At 40.1% G+C, this 17,671-nt stretch overlaps 1 protein-coding gene across 2 annotated transcripts; it reads right to left on the bottom strand.

Moving 5' to 3' along the window:
• Nucleotides 1–866: 866 nt before the first annotated feature.
• On the bottom strand, nucleotides 867–15,578 carry slc22a15 (solute carrier family 22 member 15; the record flags this gene model as incomplete). Of its 2 annotated transcripts, XM_032508594.1 has the most annotated exon segments (10): nucleotides 867–1,007; nucleotides 4,120–4,283; nucleotides 5,618–5,678; nucleotides 7,012–7,103; nucleotides 10,931–10,968; nucleotides 12,042–12,206; nucleotides 13,791–13,923; nucleotides 14,126–14,203; nucleotides 14,249–14,323; nucleotides 15,395–15,578. In XM_032508594.1, coding segments are annotated over 10 exon segments (1,031 nt in total), but the record flags the coding sequence as incomplete, so codon positions are not given.
• Nucleotides 15,579–17,671: the final 2,093 nt, after the last annotated feature.

Raw genomic sequence — 17,671 nt, 5'->3', positions numbered from 1 at the left:
CAGACCTTGAATACTGGATTTAAGAGCTCTCTATAGGAGCGATGTTCCTCACCAGTCTTTGTAAGGAAGTACATGCAGAGCTTAAATAACTGGATTAAAGAGCTCTCTACAGGAAGCGGTGTCTCACCAGTCTTTGTTAATGAAGTACATGCAGAGCTTAAATACGGATTTAAGAGCTCTATATAGGATGGTGTCTCACCAGTCTTTGTTGATGAAGTACATGCAGAGCTTAAAATAACTGGATTTAAGAGCTCTCTATAGGAGCGGTGTCCTCCCAGTATTTGTTGGATGAAGTACATGCAGACCTTGAATAACTGATTTAAGCTCTCTATAGGAGTAGTGTATCACCAGTCTTTGTAAATGAAGTACATGCAGAGCTTAAATAACTGGATTAAGAGCTCTCTATAGGACGTGGCTCACCAGTCTTTGTTGATGAAGTACATGCAGAGCTTAAATAATGGATGTAAGAGCTCTCTATAGAGTGGTGTCTCACCAGTCTTGTTGATGAAGTACATGCAGACCTTGAATAACTGGATTTAAGAGCTCTCTATAGGAGTGGTGTCTCACCAGTCTTTGTTGATGAAGTACATGCAGACCTGAATAACTGGATTTAAGAGCTCTCTATAGGAGTGGTGTCTCACCAGTCTTTGTTGATGAAGTACATGCAGACCTTGAATAACGGGATTTAAGAGCTCTCTACAGGAGCGGTGTCTCACCAGTCTTTGTTGATGAAGTACATGCAGAGCTTAAATAACTGGATTTAAGAGCTCTCTATAGGAGCGGTGTCTCACCAGTCTTTGTTGATGAAGTACATGCAGACCTTGAATAACTGGATTTAAGAGCTCTCTACAGGAGCGGTGTCTCACCAGTCTTTGTTGATGAAGTACATGCAGAGGGGGTAGGCGGGCAGCTCCACCAGGCCGTACATCGCCACGTTAAGATACCGGCTACCGGAGGTCTCACTGGCCCCCAGAGTCAGACCGTAGTACACCAGACTGCAGGCGTACCTGCAACACAGCCCTTTGGTTTTATTGGTAATAACTTATTTGGTTTCTTGTTGCACAACCTGGATGTGCAGGTGGACATTTTTCTCGTTTTATCCGTTTCTAGAAGCACATCCTGCCCCGTCCTTTCCCTGCAGAGGAGCTGGTTCTGGGTAAACTGCATATTTTCACATGTAAAAATCTGTAAACCAGGTGTCTAATTCAACATGTTATACTATGACTTTTTAAAACTTTTTCAACATGTTATACTATGGCTTTTTAAAACCTTTTCAACATGTTATACTATGGCTTTTTAAAACTTTTTCAACATGTTATACTATGACTTTTTTAAAACTTTTTCAACATGTTTACTATAACTTTCTTGACTTTTTTCAACATGTTATACTATGACTTTTAAAACCTTTTCAACATGTTATACTATGACTTTTTAAACTTTTAAAAACCTTTCAACATGTTATACTATGACTTTTTAAAACCTTTCAACAATGTTATACTATGGCTTTTTAAAACTTTCAACATGTTATACTATGACTTTGACTTTTTTCACATGTTATAACTATGACTTTGACTTTTCAACATGTTATACTATAGGACTTTTAAAACTTTTTCAACATGTTATAATATCACTTTTTAAAACTTTTTCAAATGTAATTGTATGACTTTTTAACAACCTTTTCAACTGTTATACTATGACTGACTTTTTTCAACATGTTATACTATGACTTTCTTGACTTTTTTCAACATGTTACTATGACTTTTTAAAACTTTTTCACATGTTATAGATGACTTTTTAAAACCTTTTCAACATGTTATACTATGACTTTTTAAAACTTTTTCAACATGTTATAGTATGACTGACTTTTTTCAACATGTTATACTATGACTTTTTAAAACTTTTTCAACATGTTATACTATGACTTTCTTGACTTTTTCAACATGTTATACTATGACTTTCTTGACTTTTTCAACATGTTATAGTATGACTTTTTAAAACTTTTTCAACATGTTATACTATGACTTTTTAAAACCTTTTCAACATGTTATACTATAACTTTCTTGACTTTTTCAACATGTTATACTATGGCTTTTTAAAACTTTTTCAACATGTTATACTATAACTTTCTTGACTTTTTTCAACATGTTATACTATGACTTTTTAAAACTTTTTCAACATGTTATACCATGACTTTTTAAAACTTTTTCAACATGTTATACCATGACTTTTTAAAACTTTTTCAACATGTTATACTATGGCTTTTTAAAACTTTTTCAACATGTTATACTAGGACTTTTTAAAACTTTTTCAACATGTTATACTATGGCTTTTTAAAACTTTTTCAACATGTTATAGTATAACTTTCTTGACTTTTTCAACATGTTATACTATGGCTTTTTAAAACTTTTTCAACATGTTATGTATGGCTTTTTTAAAACTTTTTCAACATGTTATACTATGACTTTATTGCTTTTTCAACATGTTATACTATGGCTTTTTTAAAACTTTTTCAACATGTTATACTATGACTTTTTAAACTTTTCAACATGTTATGGTATGAATTTTTAAACCTTTCAACATGTTATAGTATGACTTTTTAAACTTTTTCAACATGTATACTATGACTTTTTAAAACCTTTTCAACATGTTATACTATAACTTTCTTGACTTTTTCAACATGTTTACTATGGCTTTTAAAACTTTTCAAATGTTATACTAAACTTTCTTGACTTTTTGCAACATGTTATTACTATGGCTTTTTAAAACTTTTTCAACATGTTATCCATGACTTTTTAAAACTTTTTCACCATGTTATACTATGACTTTTTAAAACTTTTTCAACATGTTTCTATATGACTTTTTAAAACCTTTTCAACATGTATACTATGACTTTTTAAAACTTTTTCAACATGTTATACTATGGCTTTTTAAACTTTTTCAACATGTTATACTATACTTTCTTTGACTTTTTCAACATGTTTATACTATAACTTTCTTGACTTTTTCAACATGTTATACTATGACTTTCTTGACTTTTTTCAACATGTTATACTATGACTTTTTAAAACTTTTTCAACATGTTATACTAGGACTTTCTTGACTTTTTGCAACATGTTATAGTATGACTTTTTAAACTTTTTTCAAATGTTATACTATGACTTTTAAAACTTTTTCAACATGTTATCTATAACTTTTTAAACTTTTTCAACATGTTATAGTATGACTTTTTAAAACTTTTTCAACATGTTATACTATGACTTTCTTGACTTTTTCAACATGTTATACTATGACTTTCTTGACTTTTTCAACATGTTATAGTATAACTTTCTGACTTTTTTCAACATGTATACTATGGCTTTTTAAAACTTTTTCAACATGTTATACTATGACTTTCTTGACTTTTTTCAACATGTTTATAGTATAACTTTCTTGACTTTTTTCAACATGTTATACTATGGCTTTTTAAAACTTTTTCAACATGTTATACTATGACTGACTTGTTTTCAACATGTTTACCTATGACTTCTTGACTTTTTTTCAACATGTTATAGTATGACTTTTTAAAGCTTTTTCAACATGTTTTATAGTATGGCCTTTTTAAACTTTTTCAACATGTTATAGTATGGCTTTTTAAAACCTTTTCAACATGTTATAGTATGACTTTTTAAAACTTTTCAACATGTTATAGTATAACTTTCTTGACTTTTTTCAACATGTTATACTATGGCTTTTTAAAACCTTTTCAACATGTTATAGTATGACTTTTTAAAACTTTTTTCAACATGTTATACTATGACTTTTTAAAACCTTTTCAACATGTTATACTATGACTTTTTAAAACCTTTTCAACATGTTATAGTATGACTTTTTAAAACCTTTTCAACATGTTATACTATGACTTTTTAAAACCTTTTCAACATTTTATACTATGACTTTCTTGACTTTTTCAACATGTTATACTATGACTTTTTTTCAACATGTTATACTATGACTTTTTAAAACTTTTTCAACATGTTATACTATGACTTTCTTGACTTTTTCAACATGTAATACTATGACTTTTAAAGCGAGAACAAAACAAAAACATACATAATAGTTGCACCTTAAAGCCGTACTCACCAGACGTACATGAGCACCATGGTCCTCAGACGGAGGACTGGGTGGACCACCAGCTGCAGGACGCCGGCCCGGTTCCCACGCCTCCCCCCTTTGGCAGAACCCACGTGCTTCAGCACCAGGTTCTTGGCAGCGTTCCCGTTCCTCAGCGCCATGTAGCGCAGAACCTGTGAACACAAGATGAACAATATCAGGGTTTTTTCCTGCATAGACGCAATTTTGGAGCCCCTCAAAAAAGGTTTTAGTAACGGGTTGTTACGGTAAAAACTCATATTCACTAGGGATGTAACGGTTAAAAACACGTAAAAAACATTTAAAAAACTTTACATCTAGACCCTTATATGTAAAAAAAACTTTACGTCTACACCCATTTATGTAAAACAACTTTACGTCTACACCCGTATATGTAAAACAACTTTACATCTAGACCCATGTGTGTAAAACAACTTTATGTCTACACCCGTATTTGAAAAACAACTTTACGTCTACACCCGTATATGTAAAACAACTTTACACCTACACCCGTATATGTAAAACAACTTTACGTCTACACCTGTATATGTAAAACAACTTTATGTCTACACCCTTATATGTAAAACAATTTTACATCTAGACCCATATGTGTAAAACTTTACGTCTACACCCGTATATGTAAAACAACTTTACATCTAGACCCATGTGTGTAAAACAACTTTACGTCTACACCCATAAATGTAAAACAACTTTATGTCTACACACGTATATGTATAACAACTTTATGTCTACACCCGTATATGTAAAATTTTACGTCTACACCCGTATATATAAAACAACTTTACATCTAGACCCATGTGTGTAAAACAACTTTATGTCCACACCCATATATGTAAAACAATTTTACATCTACACCCGTATATGTAAAACTTTACGTCTACACCCGTATATGTAAAACAACTTTACATCTAGACCCATGTCTGTAAAACAACTTTACATCTACACCCATGTGTGTAAAACAACTTTGTCTACACCCGTATATGTAAAACAACTTTACATCTAGACCCATGTCTGTAAAACAACTTTGTCTACACCCATATATGTAAAACAATTTTACATCTACACCCGTATATGTAAAACTTTACATCTACACCCGTATATGTAAAACAACTTTACATCTAGACCCATGTGTGTAAAACAACTTTGTCTACACCCGTATATGTAAAACAACTTTATGTCTACACCCGTATATGTAAAACTTTACGTCTACACCCGTATATGTAAAACAACTTTACATCTAGACCCATGTGTGTAAAACAACTTTGTCTACACCCATATATGTAAAACAATTTTACGTCTACACCCGTATATGTAAAACTTTACGTCTACACCCGTATATGTAAAACTTTACGTCTACACCCGTATATGTAAAACAACTTTACATCTAGACCCATGTGTGTAAAATAACTTTATGTCTACACCCATGTATACAAAATCCGACTTTTTTAAGTGCATTGATATATTTTACCTCTTCAGCTCGCTCCGTCTGACCCTGAGAATAAAGCCAGCGAGGAGACTCTGGAAGACTTCTGAGGAGAGGAAAGACCAGAGGACAGATTATTGTCTCTGTACAGACATGTTGTCCTGGATATTGACTTTTAACGTCACAGTTGATGAGTGACTAACTTTTTGACATGTTACACAATTTTTTGTCGGTTAGTTCAACATTTCTCAAGTTATTTTCTCAGTTTTCAGAAGTTTACTACCTGAGCAGCTTTGTATGAGAGAATGTTATATAATACATAACAGGCCTAATGGACAATGGGGTGTATTTTAACCAGGGCCCCAAGACCACCTTAGTTCAAGACAAGTCCAAGACCAGGACTAGTCGAGTCCAAGTCAAGACCGAGTCCAAAGAGGTTTGAGTACAAGTCAAGACCGAGTCCAAAGAGGTTCGAGTCAGAGTCCAAAGAGGTTTGAGTCCAAGTCAAGTATGAGTCCAAAGAGGTTTGAGTCCGAGTCAAGACAGAGTCCAAAGAAGTTCGAGTCCAAGTCAAGACCGAGTCCAAAGAGGTTAGAGTCCGAGACAAGACAGAGTCCAAAGAGGTTCAAATCCGAGACAAGACCGAGTCCAAAGAAGTTCGAGTCCAAGTCAAGGCCGAGTCCAAAGAGGTTTGAGTCCGAGACAAGACAGAGTCCAAAGAGGTTCAAGTCCAAGTCCAAAGAGGTTTGAGTCCAAGACAAGACCGAGTCCAAAGAGGTTCAAGTCCGGGTCCAAAGAGGTTCGAGTCCAAGTCAAGGCCGAGTCCAAAGAGGTTCAAGTCCGAGTCCAAAGAGGTTTGAGTCCAAGACAAGACCGAGTCCAGGACAGAATAAAGGTCTTATGCATGACAGTATCAAGACAATCATTTTGGGTTTCACTTTCCCTCCAATATTATTATCAACATAATAAAGACACCAGGACTCGGTCCAGACCAGAAGCCCAAAAGCCATATTGGGCAAGACCAGCGGCCGAGACAAGTCCAAGTCCAAATACTAGCGAGTAAGAGACAAATCCGACACCATATTAATCAGGGAAGGTCCACTGAATGGCCGCCTATCTTTTGCCTGGAGGCTTCCAGGTACAACCACAGTCTGATCTGCTGCCACTGAGCAGCTCCACTGGAGGGATTTTGGGGTTAAGTGCCTTGCTCAAGGGCACCTTAGTGGTGGTGATGAGGGAGGGACAAGCGCTGCTCTTTCACTTCCCCCACTAAAATTTAGTCCAATGTTGGAACAAAACCTGAACCTTTGTTTTAATCCATCCCATTCTGTGTGTTTGAGGAGCTTAACCCTAACTTTAAATGCTTTTATTGGTCTGGTTTTATGCGGCAGCCGGCGTGGACTCGGGTCTCTGACGGGTTTTTAGGGTTTGAGACTCACACGGACATCAGGAAGAACAGGACACCGGACGAGTTCGCCACAGTCGCCAGGTTCCTCCACGGCCGGATGAAGTATCCCAGAGCTCCGAACAGACTTAGACTTAGACTTAGACTTCTCTTTATTGATCCTTTGGGATGACTCCCGCAGGAAATTGAAAGTTCCAGCAGCAGTTTTTAGCAAGAACAAAGAAATAAAAAATAGATAAAAAGACAGTATAAAGACAACAAAATCAACAAAATACCAATAAAAATTATAACAACTATAAGAACATTTGTCAAATAAACAAAGAAAAGACCATAAATTATTATTAAAGTGTCAGTGTTTAGTCCAGTGTTAAAAATGATTATAAATAAATTGACCAGGTGTGAATTTAAGTCCAGGTGTGCATGTATGTATGTATGTGTGTATGTATGTATGTATGTATGTATGTATGTATGTATGTATGTATGTATGTATGTATGTATGTATGTATATGTATGTATGTATTGTCCTCTCTGCCCTATTTCCTCCTCCCCCCTAGTGAGGAGTTGTATAGTCGGATGGCATGAGGGACAAAGGAGTCCTTGAGTCTGTTGGTCCGGCACTTGGGAAGGAGCAGCCTTCCACTGAACCGGCTCCTTGGGTGCTGATGACGGTGTGCAGGGGGTGGCTGGCATTGTCAGTAATGTCCAGCAGTTTGTCCAATGTCCTCCTCTCTGCCACCGTCACCAGTGAGTCCAGCTTCATGCCGACCACAGAGCCGGCCCGCCTGATCAGTTTATCCAGCCTGTGGGTGTCCTTCTTTGATATGCTGCCCCCCCAGCACACCACAGTGTAGAAGAGGACACTGGTGACCACAGACTGGTAGAACATCCACAGCAGTTTGCTGCAGATGTTAAAGGAGCGCAGCCTCCTCAGGAAGTACAGCCGGCTCTGTGTCTTCTGTACAGGTGGCTGCTGTGTGTTGTCCAGTCCAGTTTGCTGTCCAGCCACAGCCCGAGGTATTTGTACGACTGAACTGCCTCCACCTCAACTCCCTCTAGCAGGACCGGTCGTGGTCTTGGTCTGGACCTCCCAAAGTCAATGACCAGCTCCTTCGTCTTAGAGGTGTTGAGCTGTAGGCAGTTAGTGCGACACCAGAGAGCAAAGTCCCCCACCAGACTCCGATACTCCTCCTCCCTGTCACCGCTAATACACCCAACGATGGCTGTGTCATCTGCGTACTTCTGTATGTGACACAGCTCCGAGTTGTAGCAGAAGTCCGAGGTGTACAGGGTGAAGAGAAGAGGGGCAGCACTGTGCCCTGGGGGGCTCCAGTGCTGCTGACCACAGTGTCAGACATGATGTCCTTTAGCCTTACGTACTGTGGCCTGTCGGTGAGGTAGTCTCTGATCCAGTCCACCAGATAGGGGTCCACTCCATCCTGATCAATTTGTCCTGGAGTATAGGGGGGCGAATGGTATTAAAGGCACTGGAGAAGTCCAAGAAGAGGACCCTCACTGTGCCATTCCCCTTATCCAGATGGGAGTGGACCCGGTGTAGCAGGTAGAGGATGGCGTCCTCCACACCAACGTCTGGCTGGTACGCAAACTGTAGGCGGTCCTGGGCGTGCTGTACCTGAGGTCTGAGGAGGCAGAGGAAGAGCCGCTCCAACGTCTTCATCAGGTGTGAAGTGAGTGCCACCGGTCGGAAGTCATTCAGCTCGCTGGGCCTGTTCTTCTTGGGAACTGGAACGATGCAGGATGTCTTCCAAAGGGTGGGCACTCTCCCTAGCTGCAGGCTAAGGTTGAAGATCCGTTGGAGCGGCTCCCCCAGTTCTGCTGCGCAGGTCTCAGCAGTCTCGGACACACTTTATCCGGCCTGCTGCTTTCCTGGGCCGGAGCCTCCTTAGCTGTCCTCTGACTTGGTCTGTGGTGATGTGGGGGGGGGTTGTATTGAGGAGTAGGGGGGTATTGTGGTGTTGGGGGGGAGGTGTGAAGAGGGGGGTATTGCGGTGTTGGGGGGGAGGTGTGAAGAGGGGGGTATTGCGGTGTTGGGGGGAGGTGTGTAGACTGGGATGTGGTGGTGTCAGGGGGGAGGTGTGTGGAGGGAAGGGAACATTGCTGCGGTGAGGGTGGGGGTGGGGGGGGCAAGGGTGGTTAAACCTGTTGAAAAAGTTATTCAGCTCCTTGGCCCTCTCCATTGTCCCCCTGTAGTTCTGGTCTTTGTGTTGTGACCTGTGATGGTCCTCACACCTTCCCAGACCTCCCTCATGTTGTTTTCCCTCAGCTTCTGCTCCACCTTCCTCCTGTAGCTGTCCTTAGCTTTCCTCACACAGTGTTTCACCTCCCGCTGTGCTGCCTTCATGGCCTCCCTGTCCCTGCTCCTGAAGGCAGCCTTCTTCCTGTTGAGGACAGCCTTAACCTCCTGTGTTACCCATGGCTTGTTGTTAGGGTAACATCGGACGGTCTTGATAGGGGAGACCACGTCTGCACAAAAGTTCAGGTAGTCCGTCAGACAGTGTGTCATCCCCTCTATGTCTCACCATGCGGGTCGATCAGCACATCCCAGTCTGTGGTGTTGAAACAGTCTCTCAGGGCACTTTCCATCTCAGGGGACCACCTCCTGCTGTTGCGAGTTGTCACCGGCTGTTTTGGACCAGGGGGGTGTACAGTGGCTGTAGATGAACCAGGTTGTGATCAGACTTCCCCAGTGGGGGAGGGGAGTCGCTCTGTATGCATCCCTCACATTAGCATACAGGAGATCAATTGTCCTGTTGTTTCTGGTCGGACAGTCTACAACCTGGTGAAAAACAGCCAAAGTAGAGTCCAAAGTAGCATGGTTAAAGTCCCAGAGATGATCATGAAGGCCTCAGGGTGCTGTGTCTGCAGCGCTGCTGTGACGGAGTGAATCTTCTCACAGGCAGCGGCTGCGTCCGCTCTCGGAGGGATGTAAACACAGAGAGTAAACACATGGCTAAACTCCCTGGGTAAATAATATGGCCTCATGCTAACGGCTAGCAGCTCGAGGTCCCGGCAACATGAGGCTGTCTTTACGGAGACATGTCCTGGGTTACACCAGCGGTCGTTTGACATACATGATGAGTCCCCCACCTTTGCTTTTTCCACTTGCCTGTGTGTCTCTGTCGGCTCTCACGGCAGTGAATCCAAGCAGGTCCACGTTAGCATCTGGTACGAGGTGGTTTAGCCATGTCTCCGTAAAGATGAACAAGCTGGTCTCACGGTAAGTCCGCTGGTTGTTCAGCGCGGACAGCTCGTCGATCTGTTCGGCAGCGAGTTCACGTTCCCCATGATAACGGAGGGAATCGACGGCTTGTAGCGCCTCCGATTCTCCGCTAGCTCGGCCTTTAGCTTCGCCCCGGCCTTGCAGCCCCTGGGTCTCCTCCTCAGCTCCGTCGGGATAGGGTGCCGTGTCCCGGCGCGTCCCTTTGTGTGCAGAGCCAGCATTCCTCTCTGAGTAAGTGAGAAAGCTGGCTCCTGGTTGAATTATACGATTGGGAATATCCATAGGATATATAGAAACACACTATCTTCGCAAGAAGAGTTAAAAAGAGATACAAAAAAGAGGTTTAAATAAGTAAAAAGAGCTAAAAACTGGAGAGCTACTGGAGAGGCAGCCGTCTTCCACAGCGCCAAAACTAATATCTATACATACACATACATATATACATACACATACATATACACATACATATACACATCTATACATATACATATATGCATACACATACATATCTATACATATACACGTATACATATACATATACATATACATACATATACACGTATACATATACATACATACATACATATACATATATACATACATATCTATACATATATACATACATATCTATACATACACATGCATATCTATACATACACATGCATATCTATACATATATACATACACATACATACATATCTATACATATATACAGGGCGATGCCGATCGCAAAACTCATGCTGGTCAACGTCCCTGGAGAAGGAAATTAATAAATAAACAGAAATCCAACAGTTTACGGTCTTGGTAGGGAAGTTACATCACGGGAACATCGTCAACAAGACAACTATAAGTAGAGCTGAACGATATGGTCAGGACGGGACAGGACGTTACGATGTTGACGCTAAAACGTTTTGCTGCTTGATAGACAAGTAAACGTCCACCTACCAGCCGGGCTAAAGCTAATATAGTTAGCCTGAAGAAACAAGCAGAAAGCTGCTATCAGATAGATAGATAGATAGCTCTCTCTCTCTATCTATCTATCTATCTATCTATCTATCTATCTATCCATCTATCTATCTATCTATCTATCTATCTATCTATCTATCTATCTATATCTAGCGATAGATAGAGAGAGATAGATATATAGATAGATGTTTACTGATCCCAAGAAAAGTGGGAAATTCTAGTGCTACAGCAACAAAATCAGTCACACAGCACAGAATATAAATGTACTAGATACTAGGAAAATATACATACAATATACGTGAAATAATAAAAATGGGAATAAAATAAAAGAACAAATATTGAATATATACATACCCTACATATCTATACATATACACATACATATATACATACACATACATATACACATACATATACACATCTATACATATACATATATGCATACACATACATATCTATACATATACACGTATACATATACATACATATACACGATACATATACATACATACATACATATACATATATACATACATATCTATACATATATACATACATATCTATACATACACCTGCATATCTATACATACACATGCATATCTATACATATATACATACACATACATACATAGTCTATACATATATACATACACATACACATATATACATACATATCTATACATATATACATACCTATCTATACTATATATACATACATACATACACATATATACATACACATCTATACTATATACATACACATATATACATACATATCTATACATATATACATACACATACATACCTATACATATACATACACATACATACATATATATATATATACATATACCCCGTACCGGTCATGGCCCAGTAGGACTTGCCCACGTACTCCTGGGTGAGGACGAAGCAGACGAGGCCGATGCCGCCGTTCATCAGGCCGACCAGGAGACGGGACGCGGCGAAGACCTCGTAGCTGGGCGCCACCGCCGTCAAATACCCGAAAATCACCTCGAAAAACAGACCTGGAAGAAGCAGAAAGACATTCTAGGTCCTTTCAACCCTCGAGTTGTCTTCCCGTCGAAATTGAAAATCAACACTTTCGTCCCATTTTTCAATGTCTGTCCCTTTTTTTGACGTCTTCAACACTACGTAACACTAACTTTATTAACTTTAGTTTTGCAGTTATTTTTGGAATTTATGGTCAATAAACCTCATTTATAGGAAATTATACCTAATGTTGGAGTTAGAGAAGCAGAAATTAGGAATTATTGAGACTAAAATTAAAGGAATGGATGTTGATGATAATCTCAGACTGGAATATGTCAACTTTTACTCAACACTATTTCAACAACACTTCACTTTGTTTTACAATGCTATAAAATAGAATAAGACCCAAAATTAATGAAAGTAGAGATTTGTACTTGGCAAGAGCGTTGGGATCATCATGTTATTTTGGGGATTAAAAAGAACATTGATATAGGACAACATGAGGACAACATGAGGACAATATGAGGACAACATGAGGACAACATGAGGACAACATCAGGGCAACATCAGGGCAACATGAAGGCAACATGAGGGCAACATGAGGACAACATCAAGGCAACATGAAGGCAACATGAGGACAACATCAAGGCAACATGAGGACAACATGAAGGCAACATGAGGACAACATGAGGACAACATCAAGGCAACATGAGGGCAACATGAAGACAACATGAAGACAACATGAAGGCAACATGAAGGCAACATGAGGACAACATGAGGGCAACATGAGGGCAACATGAGGGCAACATGAAGGCAACATGAAGGCAACATGAAGGCAACATGAGGGCAACATCAAGGCAACATCAAGGCAACATGAAGGCAACATGAGGACAACATGAGGACAACATCAAGGCAACATGAAGGCAACATGAGGGCAACATCAAGGCAACATCAAGGCAACATGAGGACAACATCAAGGCAACACGAGGACAACATCAGGACAACATCAAGGCAACATGAGGACAACATCAAGGCAACATGAGGACAACATCAAGGCAACATGAAGGCAACACCAAGGCAACACGAGGACAACATCAAGGCAACACGAGGACAACATCAAGGCAACACGAGGACAACATCAAGGCAACACGAGGACAACATCAAGGCAACATGAGGGCAACATGAGGACAACATGAAGGCAACATCAAGGCAACACGAGGACAACATCAAGGCAACATGAGGACAACATCAAGGCATCATGAGGACAACATGAAGGCAACATCAAGGCAACATCAAGGCAACATGAGGGCAACATGAGGGCAACATGAGGGCAACATGAGGGCAACATGAGGGCAACATGAGGGCAACATGAGGACAACATGAAGACAACATGAAGACAACATGAAGACAACATGAGGACAACATGAGGACAACATGAGGACAACATGAGGACAACATGAGGACAAATGTTGATAGTCCCCAGAGAAGAAATTGTTCATTTCGTGGCGCAGATTAGAACCCAAATTAAATCGTAAACTAAAATAATAAAACGATAGAACATTGTGTCAAACTGGTCGTTATCACCGGGACTAATGAAGTGTCAAGTTTAGTTTCCTCACCTGTCAGGTACACGGGCCTCCTTCCGATCCGATCCGAGAGCGGCCCGAAGACCACGTTCCCGACCAGCAGCCCGGCGAAGAACAGCGACCCGGCTAGACTGACCTTGTAGGCCTGATGCTTGATCAGGAACCACTGGGGGGACACAGAGAGACCGGCGGTCCCGTACAGGCATTAGAAGCTCTATTTCTGCACACCTCCCTGTAAGACCAGCACGCCCAGAATGCACCTGAACACACCTCCCTGTAAGACCAGCACGCCCAGAATGCACCTGAACACACCTCCCTGTAAGACCAGCACGCCCAGAATGCACCTGAACGCATCTCAGCTGCCTCACCTCGGTCACGATGGAGTCGATGTCCTCGGTAAAGGTGACGTGTTGGAGGAGCTCCTGCTGGCTGGGGGGGACGCCGTCCTGCAGGCTGGGGGGGACGCCGTCCTGCAGGCCGGGGGGGACGGCGTCCAGCTGATCGATGCGGTACTCTGGCGTATAACCAACCAGAACTATCAACATAGACTGACAGGCCATGTAGACCTGAAACACACAGAGACCATCACAGAGATATCTGTTGACATTGGATTCAAAGACACCCCCCCCCCCCCAGACCCCTGTTTTGTGTGCCCCCCAAACACACACACACCCTTGGTAACCCACCAGTGATCCCAGACTTTGAGGGGTCTCTAATGCAAGCTGTCTGGCTTAACACAAGTTTTAAAAGTTAATAAGTAATAAAGCGCCTACCTACTGACCCACTAGTTAGAGGGAGGGCTGTCTGAACCATACAGGAAGCTTTGACAAACTTCACTTGAATATGCCAATATTTGCGATTTAATTCGGCATAAATGTGACCTCCCTTTCAGCTATTTCCTTCCCGTAAGTGTAAATAAACTTCGTTCTATGACAAAACCTCATTTAGATATGACGACATTTGCGATGGAATTTGATATTAGTGACAATAAAGATAAATTAGGACATTACTGAAAAACCCCTCGGGAATAAGTGGGCTGTTGCCATGAATTCGGCACACATTTGACATGCATATGAGCCATTTCCTTTTAATAACTAAACAATTTCGACATGTGTCGCGGTGCGTGTCAATGTAAACATCAGGCGCATGGATGCTATGTCAACCTAGGCTAGCTAATAAGACTTGCGGGAATGAGAGGTTCAAAAACAACACATTAAATGTATAAACGAGCTTTGTATGGTATGCCGAATTAAAGAGTAGCTCATGTAAGATATGTAACCAGTGTTAAGTTAAGACTACTTTGTTTGTAAACTTGTCAAATAACAAGGATAAAATAAAATCCCCGTTTTTTTCAAGGAAGTCTGGTGTAAGGTTCTCTACCCCATAGAGTGCACTTGCTGCCCTCGTGCCAAGCTAGCTAAACTGTGACCAAGTAGTGACAGCTCAAGCATTAAAATTACATTTTAAATATTGTTTTACTGGTCCACAGTTGCTTAAAAAACCCTTTCGGAGAAGCCTTTTATTAAGCCACGTAGCGCTCCCGCTGTTAGCTTAAACTCACTGCTATTGCACGGACACTTCCCGCTGTTTTTGTTTCTAAAAACAATTAAAACATGTTTTATTTTAAAGTCACGAACCTGTGTCAGAACCAGGACAGCCACGGCCCGCTTCTGGTAGGGTCCAAACTCGCCGACAACTTGGAAAGCTTCTTCTAGATCCATCCCAGGTCTGGCGGCCTGGCGGCGGCTCTCCGGTTCGCTAGCGTCACCGCCAGAGAAGGGAGGAGAAAAGACGAGAGAGTTATGCGCGCTCACTTCCGGTTTCACTCCACTCCATTTACACCAGAGAGGAAGGAGAAAAGACGCGAGAGTTATCCGCTCTCACTTCCGGTTTCGCTTCACGCCTGCGTCCGTCACATAGACTGTAAATATTAAAGGTTCTGGTCATGTAAAATAATAATAATTATATATATATATATATATATATATATATATGTCTAAATAATATATGTCTAAATATATATGTCTAAATAATATATATATATATATATATTATTTAGACATATATATATATATATATATATGTCTAAATATAATATATATGTATATATAGTTATTTAGACATATATATATTATTTAGACATATATATATTATTTGGATATATATATATATGTCTAAATAATATATATATATATACATATATGTCTAAATAATAAATGATATATATGTCTAAATAATATATATATATTATATATTTCACATGACTAGAACATTTAATATTAACAGTTATAAATTAATGATAAATTAAAGGCCTTTTTCCTAAATTAAATAAAATTATGAATGAACTTTTTTTTTTTGATAGTTAAATTAAAAAAAATAGTTAAAATGGTAAATTTAATTTTTTTAATTTCTTTTATTCATTTTAATTTTATCAGAATTTTTTTATATCTTGTTCCTTTTTATGTTTTGGTGTGGTTTTATTATTATTATTATTTATTTAATTATGTTGTATTTATTTGTGTGCTGCTGATAATTAATTGTAAAACGTTAAGAATATAAAAATGTCTGTTTTGAATAAAAATAAATAAAATAAATATTGACAAGTAGAGTCGGTATAGCAGTGTCCCAGATTTATTGATAAGGCACATTGTATAAACACATGTTCTGACTATAATAAGATATTAAAAAAATAGTGGCTTTTTTTTCTAATCTCTGCTTCATCAACCAGGCGCTTTGGGGTTTTAGTCGAGTGCAAAATAAACAGAAAGTAGCACTTTGAAACGAGGCAAAACAAGACAATAATGGCGTTTTTCCACTGCTGGTAACAGCTCGACTCGACGCATCCTGCGTCCGTTTTCCGTTGCAGATTGAGTAACGAAAGAAAAAGCTTCAAAAGAAGCTGAAGGAAGCAACAAAAATCCCCGCTGAGAAACAACAGCAGGAGTTTGGGAATTCCGACGGAATTCCGACGGAGTTCAGACGTCGACATGACGGTTGTTCGCCGACACAAAAGGGTAAGTTAAGTTTCCTGGTAACGTTAGCTAACATCTGCGTGTGTTCAGGGTCACAGTCAGTATTTACTAGACGCTATATAACTTACATGAACTTTAGCAACATGATTACACACCAAAACATGTCTGCTGTGTACCGTTTGTGTTCCAGAGCATTCACGCTTTGCAAAATCGCCGCCGCAGACCGTCTGGTGGGCGAGGTCCGACCGGTGAGCTCTCTGGTTCTGACCTGCTGGGCTGTGTATAATCTTTATGAGAGTCACGGAGAGGCTTGTGACAACGACTGGGATGCATCTGGGCCGGGGGGGGGGGGGGGGGGGGACACTGTTCACAGGGGCAGAGGAAGAAGACCGGGATGTGCCGGAAGGGTTTGATGTGCTACTTGAAAAGCTAAATAAAAACTTTTCTTTGATATGTTGTCTTGTTTTTTTTAAAGTGACAGTGTGCAATATTGGAAACGACATAAAGCCCATAACAGCCCTTAATATTGAAAAGTGAGAATAGTGCAGAGAGTGGATAATCTGTCGGTGTCTGGCTAGATTTCTTTCTTAAATGTTGTGTTTGTTCTGCACACACACTCCGCACTCTTGTTCGCTAACAACGCAGTGATTAGTGATGATTCTCTCCGACCAATCAGCAGTCTGCAGGTTTCCACGTCACCTTATGGTGTCGCCTCAGCTCGCGTGGAACCTCGACTGAGGTAGTACTAAAAAAAAAAAAAAAAAAAGTACCTGGTAGCAGGTCCCAGGGACTTTTTCTCTTAATGGAAAACCCCCAAAAAAGGCGAGTAGAGTCGAGGCGAGTCGAGTAGATACTAAAGATAGATAGAAAACCGCCATAAGATCCACATCTCAAGTTATACACATAAGAAGATCAGAAGATGTGCTCCCACATGAACATGAA

This window comes from Etheostoma spectabile, unplaced genomic scaffold (assembly GCF_008692095.1).
Source record: "Etheostoma spectabile isolate EspeVRDwgs_2016 unplaced genomic scaffold, UIUC_Espe_1.0 scaffold00008492, whole genome shotgun sequence".
Classification (NCBI taxonomy): Eukaryota; Metazoa; Chordata; class Actinopteri; order Perciformes; family Percidae; genus Etheostoma; species Etheostoma spectabile.
The sequence above is the reverse complement of the archived record's forward strand: the minus strand, read 5'-3'. Positions and strand labels throughout refer to the sequence as shown.